General features: G+C 50.9%; 1 protein-coding gene across 1 annotated transcript in view; it reads left to right on the top strand.

The window, feature by feature from the left end:
* The first annotated feature begins 3,403 nt into the window (after nucleotides 1–3,403).
* Nucleotides 3,404–19,039, top strand: part of SIK2 (salt inducible kinase 2) — a 28,001-nt gene continuing 12,365 nt past the window's right edge. Inside the window, exons 1-4 of the mRNA XM_054176028.1 lie at nucleotides 3,404–3,648; nucleotides 10,679–10,795; nucleotides 12,940–13,003; nucleotides 15,295–15,456. Of these exons, the coding sequence (XP_054032003.1) occupies nucleotides 3,499–3,648; nucleotides 10,679–10,795; nucleotides 12,940–13,003; nucleotides 15,295–15,456 (493 nt within the window). The 5' untranslated portion in view covers nucleotides 3,404–3,498. The remainder of the gene's footprint in view (nucleotides 3,649–10,678; nucleotides 10,796–12,939; nucleotides 13,004–15,294; nucleotides 15,457–19,039) is intronic.

Raw genomic sequence — 19,039 nt, 5'->3', positions numbered from 1 at the left:
TTCCACCTGTTTTGAAAATGACTCCTGGTTAGCAACCATTCCTCCTGAAAAGCAAAACCCTGCTGTGGGAATCATGGAGGCTGGAAGGGACCCCAGGGGATCATCTGCTCCAACCTTTCTAGGTGAGAGTAGAGTTGAAATGAGCTGGCCCAGCACCTTGGCAAGCTGAGTCTTCAACCTGTAATGCAGGGGACTCCACTGCTTCCCTTGGGAGATGATTCCAATGCCCAACTGTTCTCCTGAGGAAGAATTTTCTTCTGGAGTCCAATGGGAATGTCCCCAGCAGTAACTTGTCCTCATCACCCCTTGCCTTTCCCATGGGACTCCTTGCCAAAAGGAAGTCTCCATCCTCCTGGCAGCCACACACTGGGAAGTAGCTGCTGCTGGGTGCTTGTCATGTCCAGAGTTGCTGATGCCATAATCAGTGTCCTTTTACCAAGCAATTGTGTCTCTGTTCACTTTGACCCTTGAATGCTTGGTCTCCTCTCTTTTTGTTTTGCTTCTTTTTTTCCCCCTATGTTATTTTTGGCAGGCAGTAAGCATCTTATTGACATTGAAAAACAGGAAATGAGAGGAAAAAGCTCAAGCCAGATGTTGGCTTAGGTGTGTAAACATATAAAACCCTTCTTTTTTTGGCAACTGAGTGCATGCCCTGGGCTTTTTGAGCTGCTGGCTTATTGAATGCAGCTGCATGTGTTGAGCATCTCTGGAAGCTGTCACAGATTCACAGATTGCAACAGGTCAGGAGGGAGCCTCAAAGGGCATCGTGTCCAACCCCCCTGCAGGCAGCAGGGACAGCTCCAACTAGAGCAGGCTGCACAGGGACACATGCAGGCTGATCCTGAATGTCTGAGCAGGGCCTCAACCACATTTCTGGGCAACCTCTTTCAGTATTTCACCACCTGCATCGTGAGGAACTTTCTCCTGATGTCCCACCTAAATTTGTCCTTCTCCAGTTTCAAACCATTGCCTCTTGTTCTACCACTCCAAGCCCTCCTAAACAGTCTCACCCTATCCTGTAGGTCCCCTTCAGATGTTGAAATGCAGCATTAAGGTCTCCCTGGAGTCTTCTCTCCAGGCTGAACACCCCCAATTCTTTCAGCCTGTGTTCACAGGGGAGGTGCTCCAGCCCTTTGATCATTGTGGCCTCCTCTGGACCCACTGCAGCAGCTCCAAGTGCTTCTTCTGTTGGGGGTCCCAGAGCTGGACATAGTACTCCAAGTGAGGTCTCACCAGAGCAGAGGGGCAGAATCAATCACCTCTCTTGATCTTGCTGGCCATGCCTCTTTTGATGCAGCCCAGGATGCCATTGGCCTGTTAGAAGGTGAAGTCATGTTAGAGCTTCTTTTCTTTGACATCTCCTTCAGCAGAGCCTCTCAGCTGGGACCAGGTCCAGGACCATTGCCCACAAGATGGCATCTGTGCTCCACAGTCTGCACCACACAGCCAAGCGATGAAAACAGCCTGGAAGAGAGCTCCTCTGTCCCGGTGCTTGAGAGCAGCACTTGGATCACTTTCCTTGCAGCACGGGAAAAGCCATCAATGGCTGCTAAAGGCTGCTCTTGGGACTGGAGAAGTATTTTGTTTGTAACCTGCACTGTCAGGTCAGAAATGGCAAAATGTGGTGTGCAGCACCAGAAAGTTTCTGCCAGACTTTTCTACTGCAAACACAACATCCAGCCTGATCACTGTGTGTGCACCAGCCTGGTGAGGTTCTGCATGGATGAAAAGAGGGCAGGAAGGAACTATTTTATTCCTAAACCTTTCATTTCTAAGAGGGTGTCTGAAACCATCCATTTTGCACAATACAGGGGAAGAAAAAGTTCCTTTTAACACACCAAGCTTATGCCATGCTAGGATTGGTGTTTGGTCAGCATTTCAGACTCCTGGGAAACAAAAATCTGAGGTGAAACAGGAGTGAAATTTCACAGGTAGCATCTTGCTGTTCAAGTGGGATTATGCTCAGCCTCCTCGTGCACCTATCAATCATTTGAAAGGATGGATGGCTGACTAACTCAAGTCATGTTAGTCACTGCCAGAATGTTTTAAGGGGATAAATAGAACAGTAACAGCAGTTATTATCCATAGCAGTCTAAGTCACCAGCAGCATCCCAAAATGTCATTCCTTAGAGGAATCTCATGGTTGAAGCCCTGTTCCCTGGAGACATTCAAGATCAGCTTTGATGTGGCCCTGGGCAGCCTGATCTGGTTGTTCCTGCTGCTGGGGGTCGCTGGGCTGCTGGTGGGGACAGCGCTTGGAGCATGGCTCCGGGGTCAGTGCCTGCTCTGGGGCAGCCCTGCCCACTGGGCACCAAACTGGCAAGCAAGCTTTGGGGTGCCAGCAGCAGGGGTAGTAGGGATGGGAGGACCTTGGAGGGCTAACTGGGGATGGGGGAATGTGGCTGGTTGGGGCTCTGCTGCTGGTTGCTGTGGTCCCAGGAGCAAGCTGCATCTGTGCCCACTTGAGGCTCTTCAGTGGGCACTGCAGGATTGTTCCCTGCCTTGTGGTGAAATCCTGGCACAGGATGCCCAGGGCTGGGGTTGAGTCCCCAACCCTAGAGACATTCAGGATCAGCCTGGATGTGTCCCTGTGCAGCCTGCTCTGGCTGGAGCTGTCCCTGATGCCAGCAGAGGGGGTTGGACAGGATGCCCTTGGAGGGTCCCTTCCAATGCAGTCTGTAAAACTGGAGGTGCAGTGAACACCAACCTTTCGTGGGGGTCTTTGGTCCCCTTTGCAGAAGAGTCCTTGCTGTTTGACACCTAAACGATTCAACCAGCTTTCCACAAGTGCCAGGCAACTTCACACCCAAGATGTGCACACAGAGGGAGGCACAGGCTTGGCTCTTGAATTCTTCCACTAGACTTTTGTGGCCACAGTGTGTTCTGAGCTGGGTTTGACTGCACTGCACTCCGCATTCCTGCAAGGTCTGTGCCTGTTGCTGGACCTGCAGCTTATTGGGAGATGCTTCCAACCTCCAGCTGCTCTCCTGGCGAAAAATTTCTTCTGGAGTCCAACGGGAACGTCCCCAGCAGTACCTTGTCCCCCATCACCCCTTGTCTTCTCCATGGCACTCCTTGTCAAAAGGGAGTCTCCATCCCCCCGGCGTGCCCACGGCAGTAAGGTCTCCCTTTAGCCTTCCCTCCTCAGTGCTGATCGTACCTAGCCGTCTCCGCCTTCCCTCACACGGCGGGTGGCCTCAGCCCGGCCGCAAGCGCCACGCCGCCCTTGCCGAGAGCTGAGGGGGGCAGCAGGCCCCGCGCCGCCGCGCCGCGAAGGCCCCGAGCGGCCGGGCGGGAAGCGCAGGGCAGGCCGCGGCCGCCCCGCCGCGCTGGCCGCCGTTGCCATGGCGAGGCCCCGCCCCCGCTGACGCGCTTGTGACGCGCGGTTGGTGGAGGAGGGCGGAGGGGGCGGGGCGGCAGCAGGGCGCCGCAGGCAGACTCGAGCCGCCGCCGCCGCCGGCCCCGGAGCCGCCGCCGCCGCCGCCCCCCGCGCCCAGCATGGTAATGGCCGAGCCCCGGCGGCCCCCCCCGCTGCTGCCCCGCGGGCTCGGGCCCGTCCGCGTCGGTTTCTACGACATCGAGGGCACGCTGGGCAAAGGCAACTTCGCCGTGGTCAAGCTGGCGCGGCACCGCATCACGCGCAGCGAGGTGAGGCGCGGCTACGGGGGCGCGCTCGCCCCCTGCCCCGGCCTAGCCCGGCCGCGCCGCCGGGTCCCTCCCGTGGCTTCAGAGGGCCTCGCCCGGCCGGGCGTGCGGCAGCAGGGCTGCGGGGCCCGCAGGCGCGGGATCGCTCGGGGTTTAGGGGGGCGGCGGCGGCGGCCGTAGGGCTGCGGGGCGCCGCTGCCGGCTTCGGGGCGAGCTGGCCGGCGGGGCTGGCGCTGGGGTCAGCGGGCTCCGCTGCAGGCCCTGGAGCGGCGGGCGGGCAGCCCAGGGCTCGGGCTGCGGGGCTCAGCGCAGGAGCTGGGGTTGGTTTGGGCTGGCCTGGGTGGCACGGCGGGGGCGGGCAGCAGCGCCCTTCGCAGGCTGCTTGCTCCTTTTGTCCCTTCCGGCACCGGAGCCCCCTCCTGTAGGGCAGGGAGCGGATATTTTATTTACTTGAGGTGTTCGGCTGCCGGCAGGCTTTAGAGAAAAGCCCTGGCTGCCGTTTCTATTTGTTTTCTTGCTTTCCTATTCCCGGCAAGGGCAGCGATAAAGCCTGCTGGCCCGGCCGTGGCGGGGTGCCCCAGGCTCAGGCCAGCGGCGGTGCGATGCATCGCGGGGAGGAGGATGCTCGGGCTGGGAGAGTGCAGGGGCGGGCAGCTGCTGGCTTACTGGGTGAGCATAGCATCAGACAATGATAACTTTCTGTTAATAGGGAAGGTTCAAGCCGTCTCTTGTGCCTGCTTTCAGGAATAGTTAACGACTTCCTGCCCTCACCAATACTCGCAGATGAGCAGTCCTCCTACCTCCATAACCTGCTGTAGCAAAGGAACTTTTGTGTGTTTCTGTGTTCCCTGGATTCTTCAGTGCATCCTACATCCTCATATATCTTCAATACATCCTGCCAGTTAACTGAATTCAACCATTTTTAGTCTCTTTGTTTAACTTCTCCCCTACCCAACACTTCTCCCCAAGGCACATCCATCTGTGCTGTCATTGAACTTCCAGGGGAAGAATCTTTTGCTCCTTAGGAGCTGAAAAGGCCATACCTGTATACATACTGTCAGGTCTGTACTGTGGGAAGATCAGTGCTGTGTTGCTGTTGAAGCTTGCTCTGAAAGCCCTCTTAGAAAGGACTATTTTGTTAGACTTTCTCCTGAATCTCCCTATATGAACCCTTTAAACTTGGACCCCATTTGCTGTTGAGCTTTCAGCACTTTGAAACTGATAGCAGATGAAAATGAGGAAGGGCTGAGAGAGCTGGGTTTGTTCAGCCTTGAGAAGAGAAGGCTTAGGGGAGACCTTATTACTGCAGATCAGTACTTAAAGGGTGGCTAGCAGGAGGATGGAGACTCTTTTGACAAGGAGTCCCATGGAGAAGACAAGGGGGGATGGGGACAAGTTACTGCTGGGGACATTCCCATTGGACTCCAGAAGACAATGTTTCCCCATGAGAACAGTTTGACATGGGAATCATAGAATCACAGAATTGTCAGGGTTGGGATCATCTCCCGAGGGGAGCAGTGGAATCCCCTTCACTGGACAGTTTAAAGTCTCAGCTTACCAGGGTGCTGGGCCAGCTCCTTTCAACTCCACTCTCACCCAGGAAGGTTGGAGCAGATGATCCTTGGGGTCCCTTCCAAGCTGGCATTCTGTGAAAACAAAATGAAGCCAACCATGAAGCACAAGGTAGACCTCAGACAGCAGCGGATGGTGTCTGCAAACAAGCTCAGAAATCACAGCTTGATCCCTGTATCAATGCAACATGAAAATTGCATGGTTAAAGGGTCAAAGAAATGGAAGTAAGGAAGAAAGGAGGGGACTTGGGTGTGCTTGGAGCCACAGAGGTAGTGCATGACCCCCTCTGATGACAGTCCATACAGGGTGTCCCAGAGGGGGGGGTGTGAATGGTTGGATGTGACCTTTGCTTTGCTCCTTGTGTGTGTGGTTGTTGGCCATTTAAGTGAATGCCACGTGCTTTCCTGCCCTGCTGATTTGTCTTGCTGCTGAGAAGTCCTGTGATCCCAGGGTAACTTTTGTTAATGAATCCTGCAGAAATAAGCAGAAATTCTCCTCGGAAGAGGGAGGGACAAAGGGAGGAGAACAAAAGTAGTGGGAAGTGTAAAGTTCAAGGGGATGAATGTTTGCTGCTAGTGAAACACGATGGCACGGGGAATCATGAGCAGCAGGGAGCTGCAAAGAGGTGGAGGTCCTGCTGAGCTGCAGCATGAGCACCTGCAAAGAGGTGGAGGTCCTGCTTGGAACAAGAGCAATGCCTTCTAGGGATGAAGGAAAGGCTTGGGCAACAGTCTGTGTGAAAGAGTTGTGCCCCTCACCCACCCCCAGAACTCAGTAACTAATACCCCCAAAGGATTAGTCCTCTGCAGAACAATGGCCATTGCTCCTCAGATGGAGGTGAAACCCTGAAGTGCAAGCCACCTGTGACATACCAGACAGCTCTCACTGAAGCTTTCCTCCTCCAAGCATTTGCTTCCTTTTTCTCCTGTCGTCGTGACACAGCTGAGGTTGTGGCCAAAAGGGAGCTGCTGCTGGCTGCAGAGTTCCTTCTCACATCAGTAGAATGAAGTTGTTTAAGTATTTCCAAGTGTTTTTTTTTCCCCTCTGTCTTCTCTGATCCCTGCAAGATACATGGAAACACAAGATCCAGAATAAACTGGGGTATCTAATCTGCACTGGACTGTAGAAGCAGTGGTGCCAGCTGCTGCTATGCTGCTTCTCCTATAGAAGCCTGCAACTGCATGCACAGACATTATCCATAGAGGCACTGAATGGGTTGGGTTGGAAGGGACCTTCAAGATCATCCAGTTCCAACCCCTGCCATGGGCAGAGACACCTCCCTCCAGCCCAGGTTGCTCAAGGCCTCATGCAGCCTGGCCTTGAACACCTCCAGGGAGGAGGCATCCACAACCACTCTGGGCAACCTGTTCCAGAGTCTCGGTGGCTTAGCTAAAGAAGTTGTTTGTCATTTTTTGAACAGGTTACAGGTGTAGCAGCACCAATTGGACCTCTTAACATGATGACAAAGGTGGCAAGTAGCCTGCTGAGATAGTTGCTCATCCTATGGTGCTCCAAACCAACGTTTCCAATGTTTGCAAAGTCACCTATCACATTTTTCTAGCTTCATAGTTGCCTGCAGGAGTTCAGTATTAGCTGACTTAATAAAGAGTGGTTTATGGATGCTGTCATTACAGAATCATAGAGTGGTAGGGGCTGCAAAGGCCCTCAAAAGATCATCCAGTCCAACACCCCCCCTGCCAGAGCAGGGACACCCAGGGCAGGTCACCCAGGAACACATCCAGGCAGGTTTGGAATGTCTCCAGAGAAGGAGAGTCCACAACCTCTCTGGGCAGCCTGCTCCAGGGCTCCAACACCCTCACAGTGAAAAAGTTTTCCCTTCTGTTTCTGTGGCACCTCCTCTGTCCCAGGTTTCCCCCAGTGCCCCTTGTCCTGTCACTGGACATCCCTGAGCAGAGCCTGGCTCCATCCTCCTGGCACTGCCCTGCACATCTTTATCCCCAGCAATGAGGGCACCCCTCAGGCTCCTCTGCTCCAAGCCCCAGCTCCCTCAGCCTGTGCTCACAGGGAGATGCTCCACTGCCTGCAGCATCTTTGTGGCTCTGCACTGGACTCTCTCCAGTGGTCCTTCTTGAGGTGCTTCTTGAACTGAGGGGGCACTGGACACAATATTCCAGATGTAGCATCAGCAGGGCAGAGTAGAGGGGGAGAAGAACCTCTCTCAACCTACTAACCACTCCCCTTCTAATCCACCCCAGGATGCCATTGGCCTTCCTGGCCCCACGGGCACATTGCTGCCTCGTAGGCATCCTTCCAGGGTGTTTGCTAATATCTTCATACAAATACTTTTGTGGCAGTATTCATCCAACTCCTTGCTGCATTGCTGTACCTGAATGGCCTGTGTGTGGAGGAAACAGATTTTTCCAGGCTCAGAAGGTGGGAATCAGTCAAATAAATGGTGTAAAACCGGAGAGATGGGGAGCATGAAGGAGGAAGCAGAGAAGCAGCGTGAAATAAATCAGTGGGAGAAGTGTGACACATGGGTTGTTTTTAATAACTGTTTCCTGATGTGTAACAGTTTTGTCTCTTTAGTGGTTTGCTTTGATTACTTTGACATTTTGTAGCTTTCTAGTGAAGGGATTTCGTCTTAGGCTAATAAACTCTTGTCTGCAAGGGGGGGAAAAAGCCCAAGCAGACAACAACCCAACAAAACAATAACCAGAAGTGATTTTATTAGGTGTGACCTTAAATTAGACCAGGGAGACTTAAAGGTATGGGGTTTGTGTGGTGGTGGTTTTTTTTTTCCCTTAAGCTGCCTGAATGATTGTTTGCATCCTCTGCTGCCACATGGCAGATAATCAGACCAAATAAGGAAGCAGTTTGCTGTTCTGCCTTTATTAAGTGAGCAAAAGGGGACCTGCTGGGGGAAGGAGCAATTGCTGCAGGGAGTAGTCAATGGGAAGGCAAATCTGGCAAGGCTAAGAGGGAAATAGGCATTTGGATAAGCCAGGCCCATGCCTCTTACCTTGCTTCTCCTGTCTGTCCTTTACTCTGCACATGTGTGAAGCCAGGGCTCTTTTATCATGGATTCATAGAATGCTTTGGGTTGGAAGGAACCTTGAGAATCAGCTAGTTTCAACCTGCCATGGGCAGGGACACCTTCCACTAGCTCAGGTTGCTCAAGGCCTCATCCAGCCTGGCCTTGAACACCTCCAGGGAGGGGACATCCACAGCCTCCCTGGGCAGCCTGTGCCAGTCTCTCACCACCCTCACTGGCAAGAATTTCATCCTAATCTCCAGTCTCAATTATAGAATCAATAAGGTTGGAAAAGACCTCAAAGATCATCAAGTCCAACCTGTCACCCAACACCTCGTGACCACTAGACCACGGCACCAAGTGCCATGTCCAGTCCCCTCCTGAACACTTTTAGGGATGGGGACTCCACCACCTCCCTGGGCAGCACATTCCAATGGCTAACAACTCTCTCTGGGAAGAACTTTCTCCTCACCTCAAGTCTAAACTTCCCCTGGCACAGCTTGAGACTGTGTCCTCTTGTTCTGGTGCTGCTTGCCTGGGAGAAGAGACCAACACCCCCCTGGCTACAACCTCCCTGCAGGCAGTTGTAGAGAGCAAGAAGGTCTCCCCTGAGCCTCCTCTTCTCCAGGCTAAATCTCCTCAAGCTTCAATCCCTTGCCCTGTGTCCTATCACTACGAGGTTGTGAAGGTTTAGTGGTCTGGTCTAGTGGAAGGTGTCTCTGCCCATGGCAGGAGGGTTGGAACCAGATGATCTTTAAGGTCTTTTCTAACCCAAAGTGTTCAATGAATTCTCTGAACACAGATCCATCTTTTGAACACTGACAAAAAAGGTTTGCTTTGGGTAACAGCCTTGGGCCTGCTTCAGCCATCCAAGAGTGCCTCCTGCACCTTCAAACCAACTTTTCCCTGATTACAAAGCTGGATCATTGTATTCCCTCACACTAGAATCTTCTCTGGTTTTTTTCCTCTCTGGTGGCTGGGAGAGCCAAGTGCCTTCTGAACAGGATTATCAAGCAGCAGCACACTGACATGAGACCATTAAATAGTTAATTCTGAATTCAGGTGGGTCCATAATCAGCCTTACTGGAGATAATGAGGTTCACCTCCTGTGGAGCTCTGTCTCCTGCATAGCAGCTGTCTCCTAGAGTTCAGTAGTTTGTGCAGTGTGGTTATAATTGGAAGCATTGGTGTGACTTCGATTGTTTGCTCCTGCTTCAGCATTAATGATGTGATAGTCAGGGGGAATAAACACCACTGATGTATTCAGCACTCTTCAGGTTTCTTGCCTTTCCTTGTGGCTTTTAGAGCAGCTCCATTTTTCTGTTTTCTAAAGTGACTGAGACCTGCCTGCAAGGGTTGACTGCCAAATGGATCTGTGCAGAGTTCTTGCCCTGAGCAGGTGACCTGCAGGTGGCCTCACAGAGAAAATGAACATGGAACAGTTGAAGCTACCTGCATTTCATAGCATCAGCCAGGGTTGGAAGGATCATCTAGTTCCAACCCCCCTGCCATGGGCAGGGACACCCCACACTAGATCAAGCTGGCCACAGCCTCATCCAGCCTGGGCTTAAACACCTCCAGTGATGGGGCCCCAACCACCTCCCTGGACAGCCCATTCCAGGGCTTCACCACTCTCATGGTGAAGAACTTCCTCCTCACCTCCAGCCTGAATCTCCCCACCTCCAGCTTCACTCCATTACCACAGAACCATAGAACTGATTGGGTTGGAAAAGCCTTTGGAGATCACTGAGTCCAATCATCCACCCAGCACCACTGTGGCTGTTAAACCACATCCCACGGTTTCTTGGACACCTTCAGGGGTGGTGACTCCACCACCTCTCTGGGCAGCCTGCTCCAGAGCTCCAGCACCCTCACACCAAAGAAGCTTCTCCTCATGTTGAGGTAGAAGCTTCTCCTCATGTTGAGGTGGAACCTTCTGTGTTCCAGCTTGTACCTGTTGTTCCTTGTCCTATCACTGGGCACCACCAGAAAGATCCTGGCACCTTCTTCATGACATCCACCCTTCAGATACTTCCAGACATCAATGAGATCCCCTCTCAGCCTTCTCATCTCCAGACTAAACACCCCCAGGGCTCTCAGTCTCTCTCCAGAGGGGAGATGCTCAAGTCCCTTAATCATCCTCATAGCTCTCCATGGATTCTCTCCAGCAGGTCTCTGTCTCTCTGGACCTGGGGAGCCCAGAACTGGACAGAGAATTCCAGGTGTGGTCTCACCAGGGCAGAGTAGAGAGGAGAACCTGGTGTAGGTGATAGTCCTGCAGTCGCTTAGTGAGCCTACTGACATGGTTAATGTTGTGCTGCTCTGGGTTTAAGTGTGGGAAGTGTCCTTCTGAGCTTGAAGAAACCCCCCAAAGTTAGCTGGGGTTGCATTAGTCCCTTGATAATGAGGAGAAACTAAGGAGGAAAACCTTGGGGAGTTTTCATCTCACTTTTGCTTTGTCTGCAGGTGGCAATAAAAATCATTGACAAATCTCAGCTGGATGCTGTGAATCTGGAGAAGATCTATAGAGAAGTGCAGATAATGAAGATGTTGGATCACCCACACATCATAAAGCTCTACCAGGTATGCTTAGCAGGGGCTTTTTTTCCCCTTCTTCCCATCTTTTGCTCCTCTGTGAAGAGTTCACTCTACAGCAGGGACTGCTGGCAGATCTGCAGTGTGACAAACTCAGTGTTTTCTGGAACTGATCAGTTGTGGTCTTTTTCATTCTGTGGTACCAGTTCAGCTGTCTGTCTTAGATACTCCAAGTGTTCATCAGGCTTGATGTGGCCCCAGGCAACCTGATGGAGTTGGGGAAGGGCTGTTGAGAAGGGCTTGGAGCAATAGGATGAGGGACAATGGTTTGAAACTGGAACAGGGCAGATTTAGGTTGGACATCAGGAGGAAGTTCTGCACAATGAGAGTGGTGAGACACTGGAACAGGTTGCCCCAGGGATGTGGTTGAGGCGTTCACAATCAGCTTTGATGTGTCCCTGGGCAGCCTGATCTGGTTGGATGTGTCCCTGCAGGGGGTTGGACAAGATACCTTTTGAGGCTCCCTTCCAACCCAATGCAATGTGTGAATCTGTACCTGAGGGTTGCAGGGTTTGTGCTGGGGAAGGAGCTGAGCTGGCAGTACCTGGGGATGAGCCTCAGAGCAGGGTAGGAGTATTCAGCACAATGTGTCTGCAGTGAGTGCTGGCTGGGAGGCTGTGTGTGCACACAGTGGTTTGTTTTGAGTCTTTCAGCTCAGAGTGCAGATTGAGCACTACTGACAGCCTTTTTTCCCCCTTATCCAAAGAAGGTCAGACATGAGGATGTGTAACTGCTGACGTGCTCCTGATGTAAATGCATGTCCCAAGCAAGAGTGTCCCAAACACTTTATCTCAAAGTACATTTACCAGGAGGCTGATAACTAGTGCTTTTGATTGATTTTAGTTGGAATCATGCATTTCACTTCTCTTGTGGAGATGCTTTGGGTTGGAAGGGACCTTAAAGATCATCCAGTGCCAGCCCCCTGCCATGGGCAGGGACACCTCCCACCAGCCTGGCCTTGACCACCTCCAGGGAGAGGACATCCACAGCCTCCCTTGGGCAACCTGTGCCAGTGTCTCCCCACCCTCACTGTCAAGAATTTCTTCCTGTCTCCAGTTTAAATCTCTCCTTTTCCAGCTTCAAGCCATTCCCTCTTGTCCTAGCACTACAAACCCCTGTTAGAAGTCCCTCCCCAGCTTTGTTGTTGGCCCCTTCCAGGTACTGGATCAGCAACATCACTTGCAGAGGAGAGTAATTATTATGTAGTGGCCCTGGGCAGCCTGATCTAGTTTGAGGTGTGCCTGCTGAGTGCAGGGGGGGTGGACAAGATGCCCTTTGAGAGTCCCTTCCAACCCAATGCAATCTGTGGTGCTTAGGGACATGGTTTAGTGGTGACCTTGAAGTTCTGGGTCAAAGGCTGGAGTGGATGATCTTGAAGGTCTCTTCCAACCAGAGATATTCTGTGATTCTGTGGCAAGCTTTTCAAAGTCTTCCCCTCAATTTGTTTTTTATTCTTTTTCTCTCTTTCTACTCCTTCCATGGAAGGCTGGAAGGTACCAGAAGAGAAAGCAGAAGATGCTTAAAGTTTGGGTGGAGAGTTTTTTCCTCCCCACACCAGAGGATATGTTGGGGATGTGACAGGTGTGGAGCTGTGCTGTCCCACTGTACAATGGGATCCAGTGATGTGGAGCTTTTGCCTCAGTTCTGCCAGCTTTAGAGACTGATCCTTATCTGCTTTTCCCTTTTTCTGCCTTTCTATAAGTAGAGAACTGTTGGTACCAGGGGTCACTGTTACCCCAAACCTTCTTTCCCAAGCATCAGCCATATCTAACTTGAGCAAAGGAATTACTTGAGTCTGACTCCTTGAGGGAAAACCTTCAAGCTGACTGCTGAAGATGCTGTCATTTTGTGTTAGCCACTTGTGCCTCAGGATCCCACCCTACTCCTCCTCTGTCTGGTGGCTCTGTGAGGTATTAAAGAGCTTATCCTTGTCCTCAGCATGCAAATGCTTCCCTCCAAATTGTTGGGGTAACTTGATAACAAGAGTGAAACGTTGTGCTAGTTGCTCTGTGCAAGGCTAAGCTTCCACAGCCTCACCAGAAGAGGCCAGTGCCAACAAAGCTCCATTTGAGTGTTTCTTTACTTTCCTGCTTTCCCTGCTCCAAGCTCATCTGGCATTTCTGAATCCACAGGTGATGGAGACCAAAAGCATGCTGTACCTTGTGACAGAGTTTGCCAAAAATGGAGAGATTTTTGGTAAGCTAAGACCACATTCTCACCTTCAACACTGGCCTTGGTAACTTCTCAAGCTGGTTATTTGTATTGCTGTTGCCCAAGGATCCCTTTCACTGCACAGTGCCACTTCAATGGCTAAGAGTTGTGTGCTGACTGTCACTGCTTGACCTTGGGGGAGGCTGTTAGAGTGTGCACCAGCACAGGGAAAGCTGAACATTGCTGGTGGCTCTTCAGCAGAAGACAGCACTTGTTCAACAGAGCACTGCAGGATAAACTTGCTTGCTTCCTCCAAGCTGATTTAGAGAGTTTTACACTGGGTAGCCAGGCACTGAGAGCTCCCTCCATGCATTTTGGGTTGCAACAACAAAATTGGAGCTGCTGCGGAAGTTTGTCTGAAGCTGTCAGTCGACGTCACCAGGCAGAACGAACTCAGAGGGCAATGGAATAGAGTTCAGTGTGTAGAAAGGGTCTGGTGATTGGGAGTGCACAGGAGGTGGAGCCTGGCTGATCTCAGCCAGGGGATGGATAGCATGAAAACAGAGCTGAAGCATTCAGGGTTATCTTCCCTCCACCACACACTTAAGTCCTTAACATTGGACTGCTTGTGTCATAAGGTCCCTTCCAACCCAAACCACTCTGTGACTCTCTAAGCAGGATATCATGGTGAGGGCAACTTCAGTGTTACTGGAATATAGGGAAAGCAGGGAAGTACTGGGGGGGAAAACCAACACACACACAAAACAAAAAGAGGCTCCACAGCCTCTCTGGGCAGCCTGCTTTAGGGCTCCAGCATTCTCATAACAAAGAAGTTTCTCCTCATGTGGAGCTGGAGCTTCCTGGATTCTAGTTTGTAGCCATTGCCCCTTTTCCTATCACAGGACACCACTGAAAGGAGCCTGGCCCCTTCTTCTTGCCCCCCACCCTTCAGATATTTCTAAGAAGATCCCCTCTCAGCTTTCTCTGCTCCAGACTAAACAGCCCCAGGGCTCTCAGCCTTTCCTTACCAGATAGGTGTTTGAGCCCCATCATCATCATCCTTGTAGCCTCCCTTGGACACTATCCAGTATATCCCAGAGCTGGAGGTCTCACCAGGGCAGAGTGGATCATGATCACTTCAACTTGCAGGAGCAGATATTTTAACCTGCAAAGTGAGTTCAGAGAGAAAGGTTTGTGGCAGCTGCTCTGTAAATGATCATTCCTGTTCCTGGGACTTTTATCTGATGAAGAGGAGCTGGTAGCAGCTCCAGCAGTTTAGTTCTTGCTCCCTGGTTTTTGTTTAACTGCAGCAGTAGCTGTGATGCAGCACATTGCTCTGTGTGAATGTGCTCAGCCCTTGCCTGTGATCACTGAGGGCAATTCTGAAACCATCCTAGCAGCTGATTGTTTGATTTTTCTGCCTCCTGAAAGAAAGAATAGAACTGGCTCCAGAAGCTCTTTCTCTCAAGTCTCACACAGCTGCTGCTCTGCTTGGTTTTGTTCCTGGGGATAAAAGAAGTCTTTGGATTCAGAGCTATCATTTGTTTCAGGGCTAATGTTAGTTCTTACAACGTAATCAAATGTGAAAACAAAATGTTCTTTCTGCCTGTGATGCAATGAAGACAAGAGAAAGGTCAGGATGGGTACCTCAGGGGTGCTGGGTTTGTTCCCAGGGAAAAATGAACATTTAGCCACCACCACACAGCCTCTGTTGAGGGTCCAGGGGGAGAGATGTCTTGTGAAGCTTGCACAAACTGCTCGGAGGTAAAGCTCAAAGCATCTAATGGTCTTACAGGCAGAAGTTATGCAGTACAAGGGTGGTGAGACACTGGAACAGGTTGCCCAGGGAGGTTGTGTATGCCTCCTCCCTGGAGGTGTTTGAGGCCTTGAGCAACCTGCTCTAGTTGAGAGGAGTTCCTGCCTGTGGCAGGGAGGTTGGAGCAGATGATCTCTAAGGTCCCTTCTGACCTAAGCCACTCTATGAGCTCTGAGGTCTATTCCAACCTTATTGATTCTATGATGGCAAAGCCAATTCTTCCAAGTGTTCCCCAATCCCCAGGAGTTGTGTTCCATGAGGATATTTATGAGAACAGTCAGGTGAGTGCAGAAGAAGGAGCAGAGCCGAGCTGCTGCTATCGCACAGCAGCTTTCCCTTACCCTTTTTTGTCCCCCCCTGTTCTTTTGCAGGGCAGTGCTTGAGAATAATGGGTTGGAAACTGGGATTGGCTGAAAGACTTTCTGAGTTCCCTACTGCCAGCTAGTTGAGATCAGTCACTTGAGTTTCAGGCTCGTTGCCTGGCTGTCTGATCCACTTAAATCCTGCTTTATTGTCACAGATTACCTGGCCAGCCACGGGCGCCTGAGTGAGTCTGAGGCCAGGCGCAAGTTCTGGCAGATCCTCTCGGCAGTGGAGTACTGCCACGGGAGGAAGATCGTTCACCGGGACCTGAAGGCTGAAAACCTCCTGCTTGACAACAACATGAACATCAAGATAGCAGGTACTGAGAATGGAGGTGGCATTCAGCAGCACTTTGTGAAGGTCATGCCAGAAACTCAGCTGCTGCTGCCCAAGGTACCCTGCTGTGCCTAAGGTACAGAAGCTCAGCGTGGTGCTCCTCGCAGTGCTTTGGGCATGATGGATACTGGAGTACAGGGAGCTAAAAGAACTTCTAGATTAGCTCTTTCCCCCCTCTCTTTCCCCTTCTCTTTCCCCCTTCTCTTTCTCCTTCTCTTTCCCCTTCTCTTTCTCCCTCTCTTTCCCCTTCTCTTTCCCCCCTCTCTTTCTCCTTTCCCCCCCCTCTCTTTCCCCCTTTTCTTTCCCCCCTCTCTTTCCCCTTCTCTTTCCCCCTTCTCTTTCTCCTTCTCTTTCCCCTTCTCTTTCTCCCTCTCTTTCCCCTTCTCTTTCCCCCCTCTCTTTCTCCTTTCCCCCCCTCTCTTTCCCCCTTTTCTTTCCCCCCTCTCTTTCCCCCCTCTCTTTCTCCTTCTCTTTCTCCCTTCTCTTTCCCCCCTCTCTTTCTCCTTTTCCCCCTCTCTTTCCCCCCTCTCTTTCCCCCCTCTCTTTCCCCTTCTCTTTCCCCTTGAGAGCCCCAGTATTTTTTTGTGGATGCCATAACAACTCTCTGCTGCTGCCAGATGTTCAGGTTAAAACAGAGTTAATCAAATAACTTATTTCAATGTCAGAAAATCTCAGAATGGAGGCTTATTGATTTTTTTTTCCCTTCTTCTTCTTTCTTGCATGCATGATTTTATTTTAATTATAAATTTAGACACAGCAGATGTTGCTAGCAGTGGAAATCATTTTGGTAGCTGTCAGCTCATTACAATTCCCTGAATCCTTCCATCCTGCCTTCAGCTTAGTGACACTTGAAATGGGAAAGCTGGAGAACATCTGGATTTGCAGGACTGTTGACCTTCAGTCATCAGTGACATGGGAGCAGGAAAGGAAGGGTAACTGCTGGGAGAAGCTGGTTTGTATAGAAATTAGCCACCTAGTTCTGAGAAGCAAAGCACACCTCCCACCAGCCCAGGGTGCTCAAGGCCTCATCCAGCCTGGCCTTAGAGGGGGCATCCACGACCTCCCGTGGGCAACCTGTTCCAGTGTCTCCCCAACCCTCCCTGTCAAGAATTTCTATGATGAAGTTGCTGTGCAGCCACCTTGCTGGTGCAGAGCTGCTGTGCTGGAAGCAGCTCAGGTAGCAGAGACTGTTATTTTGAAGTAGGTTGTAGTGCTTGGTTGTCTTGCTGGTGGACAGTAAAATCTGCATTGACGTCAGAAGTGGCTGATCAGCATTCAGTTCATGAAGTGGGTCAGGTTTGTTTCTAACACACTCATACCTTGCCTTTATCAGTGCCTCTCTGCTGATTATCTCCTTTGCTCATATTCCTGTTCCAACAAAGGCTCTCTGTGGCTTTCTGAAGCCAGGCAGGTTGAGTTCTGGGGTGTGTAATTTTAGAAGAATGGATTAGCCACAGCTCTGAACCTCTTCTGAGCAGTTTGGGTACAAATTAAGAGGCTACCTCCCGTTGGTAGATGCACAACAGAAGTTGCAGTGGCTCTGGCAAGGGAGCTTCCACTTCTCAGATTGCAAAGGGGGTCTGAAATCTTAGTCTGTTTCCATTTTTAACAGGGCAAGCAGATTCCATTTCAGTGATGTCTGCACCCCCAAAAAAATACCCCCCCCCCAAAAAAAAAAAACACCACCACCTTCTGGCTTCATGATTATTCTAAAGGGGAATTGGGAAACAAAATGCCACAAAGGTTGAGAGCCAATATTTGCAGATTGCACAAACAGTTTATCCAGCTGAGCACAATGCTCCAAATGGTCACAAGTGTTTTAATGTGCAGATTGAGGCTAATGGTGAGCAGGATCACTCCCTGCTACTGGATCCATTGGTCCAGTTCCAGGCCTCTTAAAATTCTGTGGTTGGCCTTTGGGGTTGGTTTTTTTTTGGCACAGTTTTTCCTTAAACCATAGATTGATGGAATGGTTTGGGATGGAAAGGACCTTAAAGAGCATCTAGTTCCAAGCCCCCTGCTTTGGGGCAGGGACACCTTTCACTAGGTTGCTCAAGGCCTCATCCAACCTGGCCTCCATCAGGAATGTTATCCAAATCCCTGCATCTGGAATGAAAAACCTTAACAATGTTCTTGGGTTAAAAGCTATTCCCTGTGATGCAGAGTGATTATGGTGGAGTTTTAATGAGCTTAGACATGGGCAGGGACTTTACACAAGAGCTTGGAGTGAGAGGATGAGAGGGAATGGATTGAAGCTGGAGGAGGGCAGATTGAGAGTGGAGATTAGGAAGAAATTCTTGACAGTGAGGGTAGTGAGACACTGGAACAGGTTGCCCAGGGAGGCTGTGGATGCCTCCTCCCTGGAGGTGTTCAAGACCAGGTTGGATGAGGGCTTGGGCTGGTGGGGAGTGTCCCTGCTCATGGCAGGAGGGTTGGAACTGGCTGATCTTTAAGGTCCTTTCCAACCCAGTTAGAAGATGTCCTTGCTCTTGAGCTGCTTTTGGTAACCATAACTAAATCTGATGTGTTATGAACTTAAGCATGTAAGGATAATAGTAAAAACCCTCCCAAATCCTATCTGTAACACAGACCTGAAGCTGCCCTGACATTGATCAGTCAGACTCACAGGCTCTGCCCTGCCTTTTGCTGTGCAGATTTGTTCAGTGTTCCTTTTTGAAGTGGCTTCCATGTGCTCACATTCACCAAAGAGATAACTTTAAATCCAGCCTGGAGAGGCAAAAGAGTTTTAGTGTCTTAGGACGTGAAATCCTGAGTGTTTCCAAGCAGGTCCTGTGCTCTGCAGCTGTGCCTACAAATCCAGGCCCTGGGGAAGCTGATGGGAAGACTTCTGAGGGTAGCACCTGAGCAGCAGCTGCAGTTGAGAGATAAAGATTGATATTTATCTGCAGCACTCAGAGAACGTGGAAAATCTGTCAAACTCCAGAGGAGTGAAAGGAGAGATCAGATTTAATGACACCTACACAGATGGCAAAATGCTTCTGAGGGAAGCAATTCCTTCATGCCTCCTGAAGTATTGTCAAGGTTGCCAAGCCAATTATGTGTGAAGGAAAGGGAAAAAAAATAGGCTCCACCAAGAGAGTAAAAGAGAATTCACAACCAGAGTCACTCTGGGCTAGGGAGGTGACAGACAGACACTGGGGGGAGAGGCAGGGGGTTTTGGGGTACAGTTTGTTGGTTTCCCCCTCTCTTGTTACAGCTGAATTTGCAATGTGGGTTGGGTTTCTTTCCCAGAACTGAGGTAGGATGGCAGAGGAAGGGCAGCAGGAATGTTCTGTTCAGTGTTTCCTATGCAGATCTGGGATCTGAGCTGACCTTGGCTGTTTGCACCTCTGGAGGAGGCTGACACGCCAGATGTGGTTGCATAATTGGTCATGCAACTGTTGGGCATTCTCGGTGCTTGCAGAGCAGGACACTCTTCTGTATCTCCTCTCCAGGCTGACCTTCAAATAGCCTTTCTGGCATCCTAGCCTTTTTGCTCCTCTTTGATTATTGACAAGTCCCAAAAGGTCATTGCTGTGGGGCTAGGCCTTTGAGTTTCTGACTTT

This window comes from Dryobates pubescens, chromosome 34 (assembly GCF_014839835.1).
Source record: "Dryobates pubescens isolate bDryPub1 chromosome 34, bDryPub1.pri, whole genome shotgun sequence".
Classification (NCBI taxonomy): Eukaryota; Metazoa; Chordata; class Aves; order Piciformes; family Picidae; genus Dryobates; species Dryobates pubescens.
The sequence above is the reverse complement of the archived record's forward strand: the minus strand, read 5'-3'. Positions and strand labels throughout refer to the sequence as shown.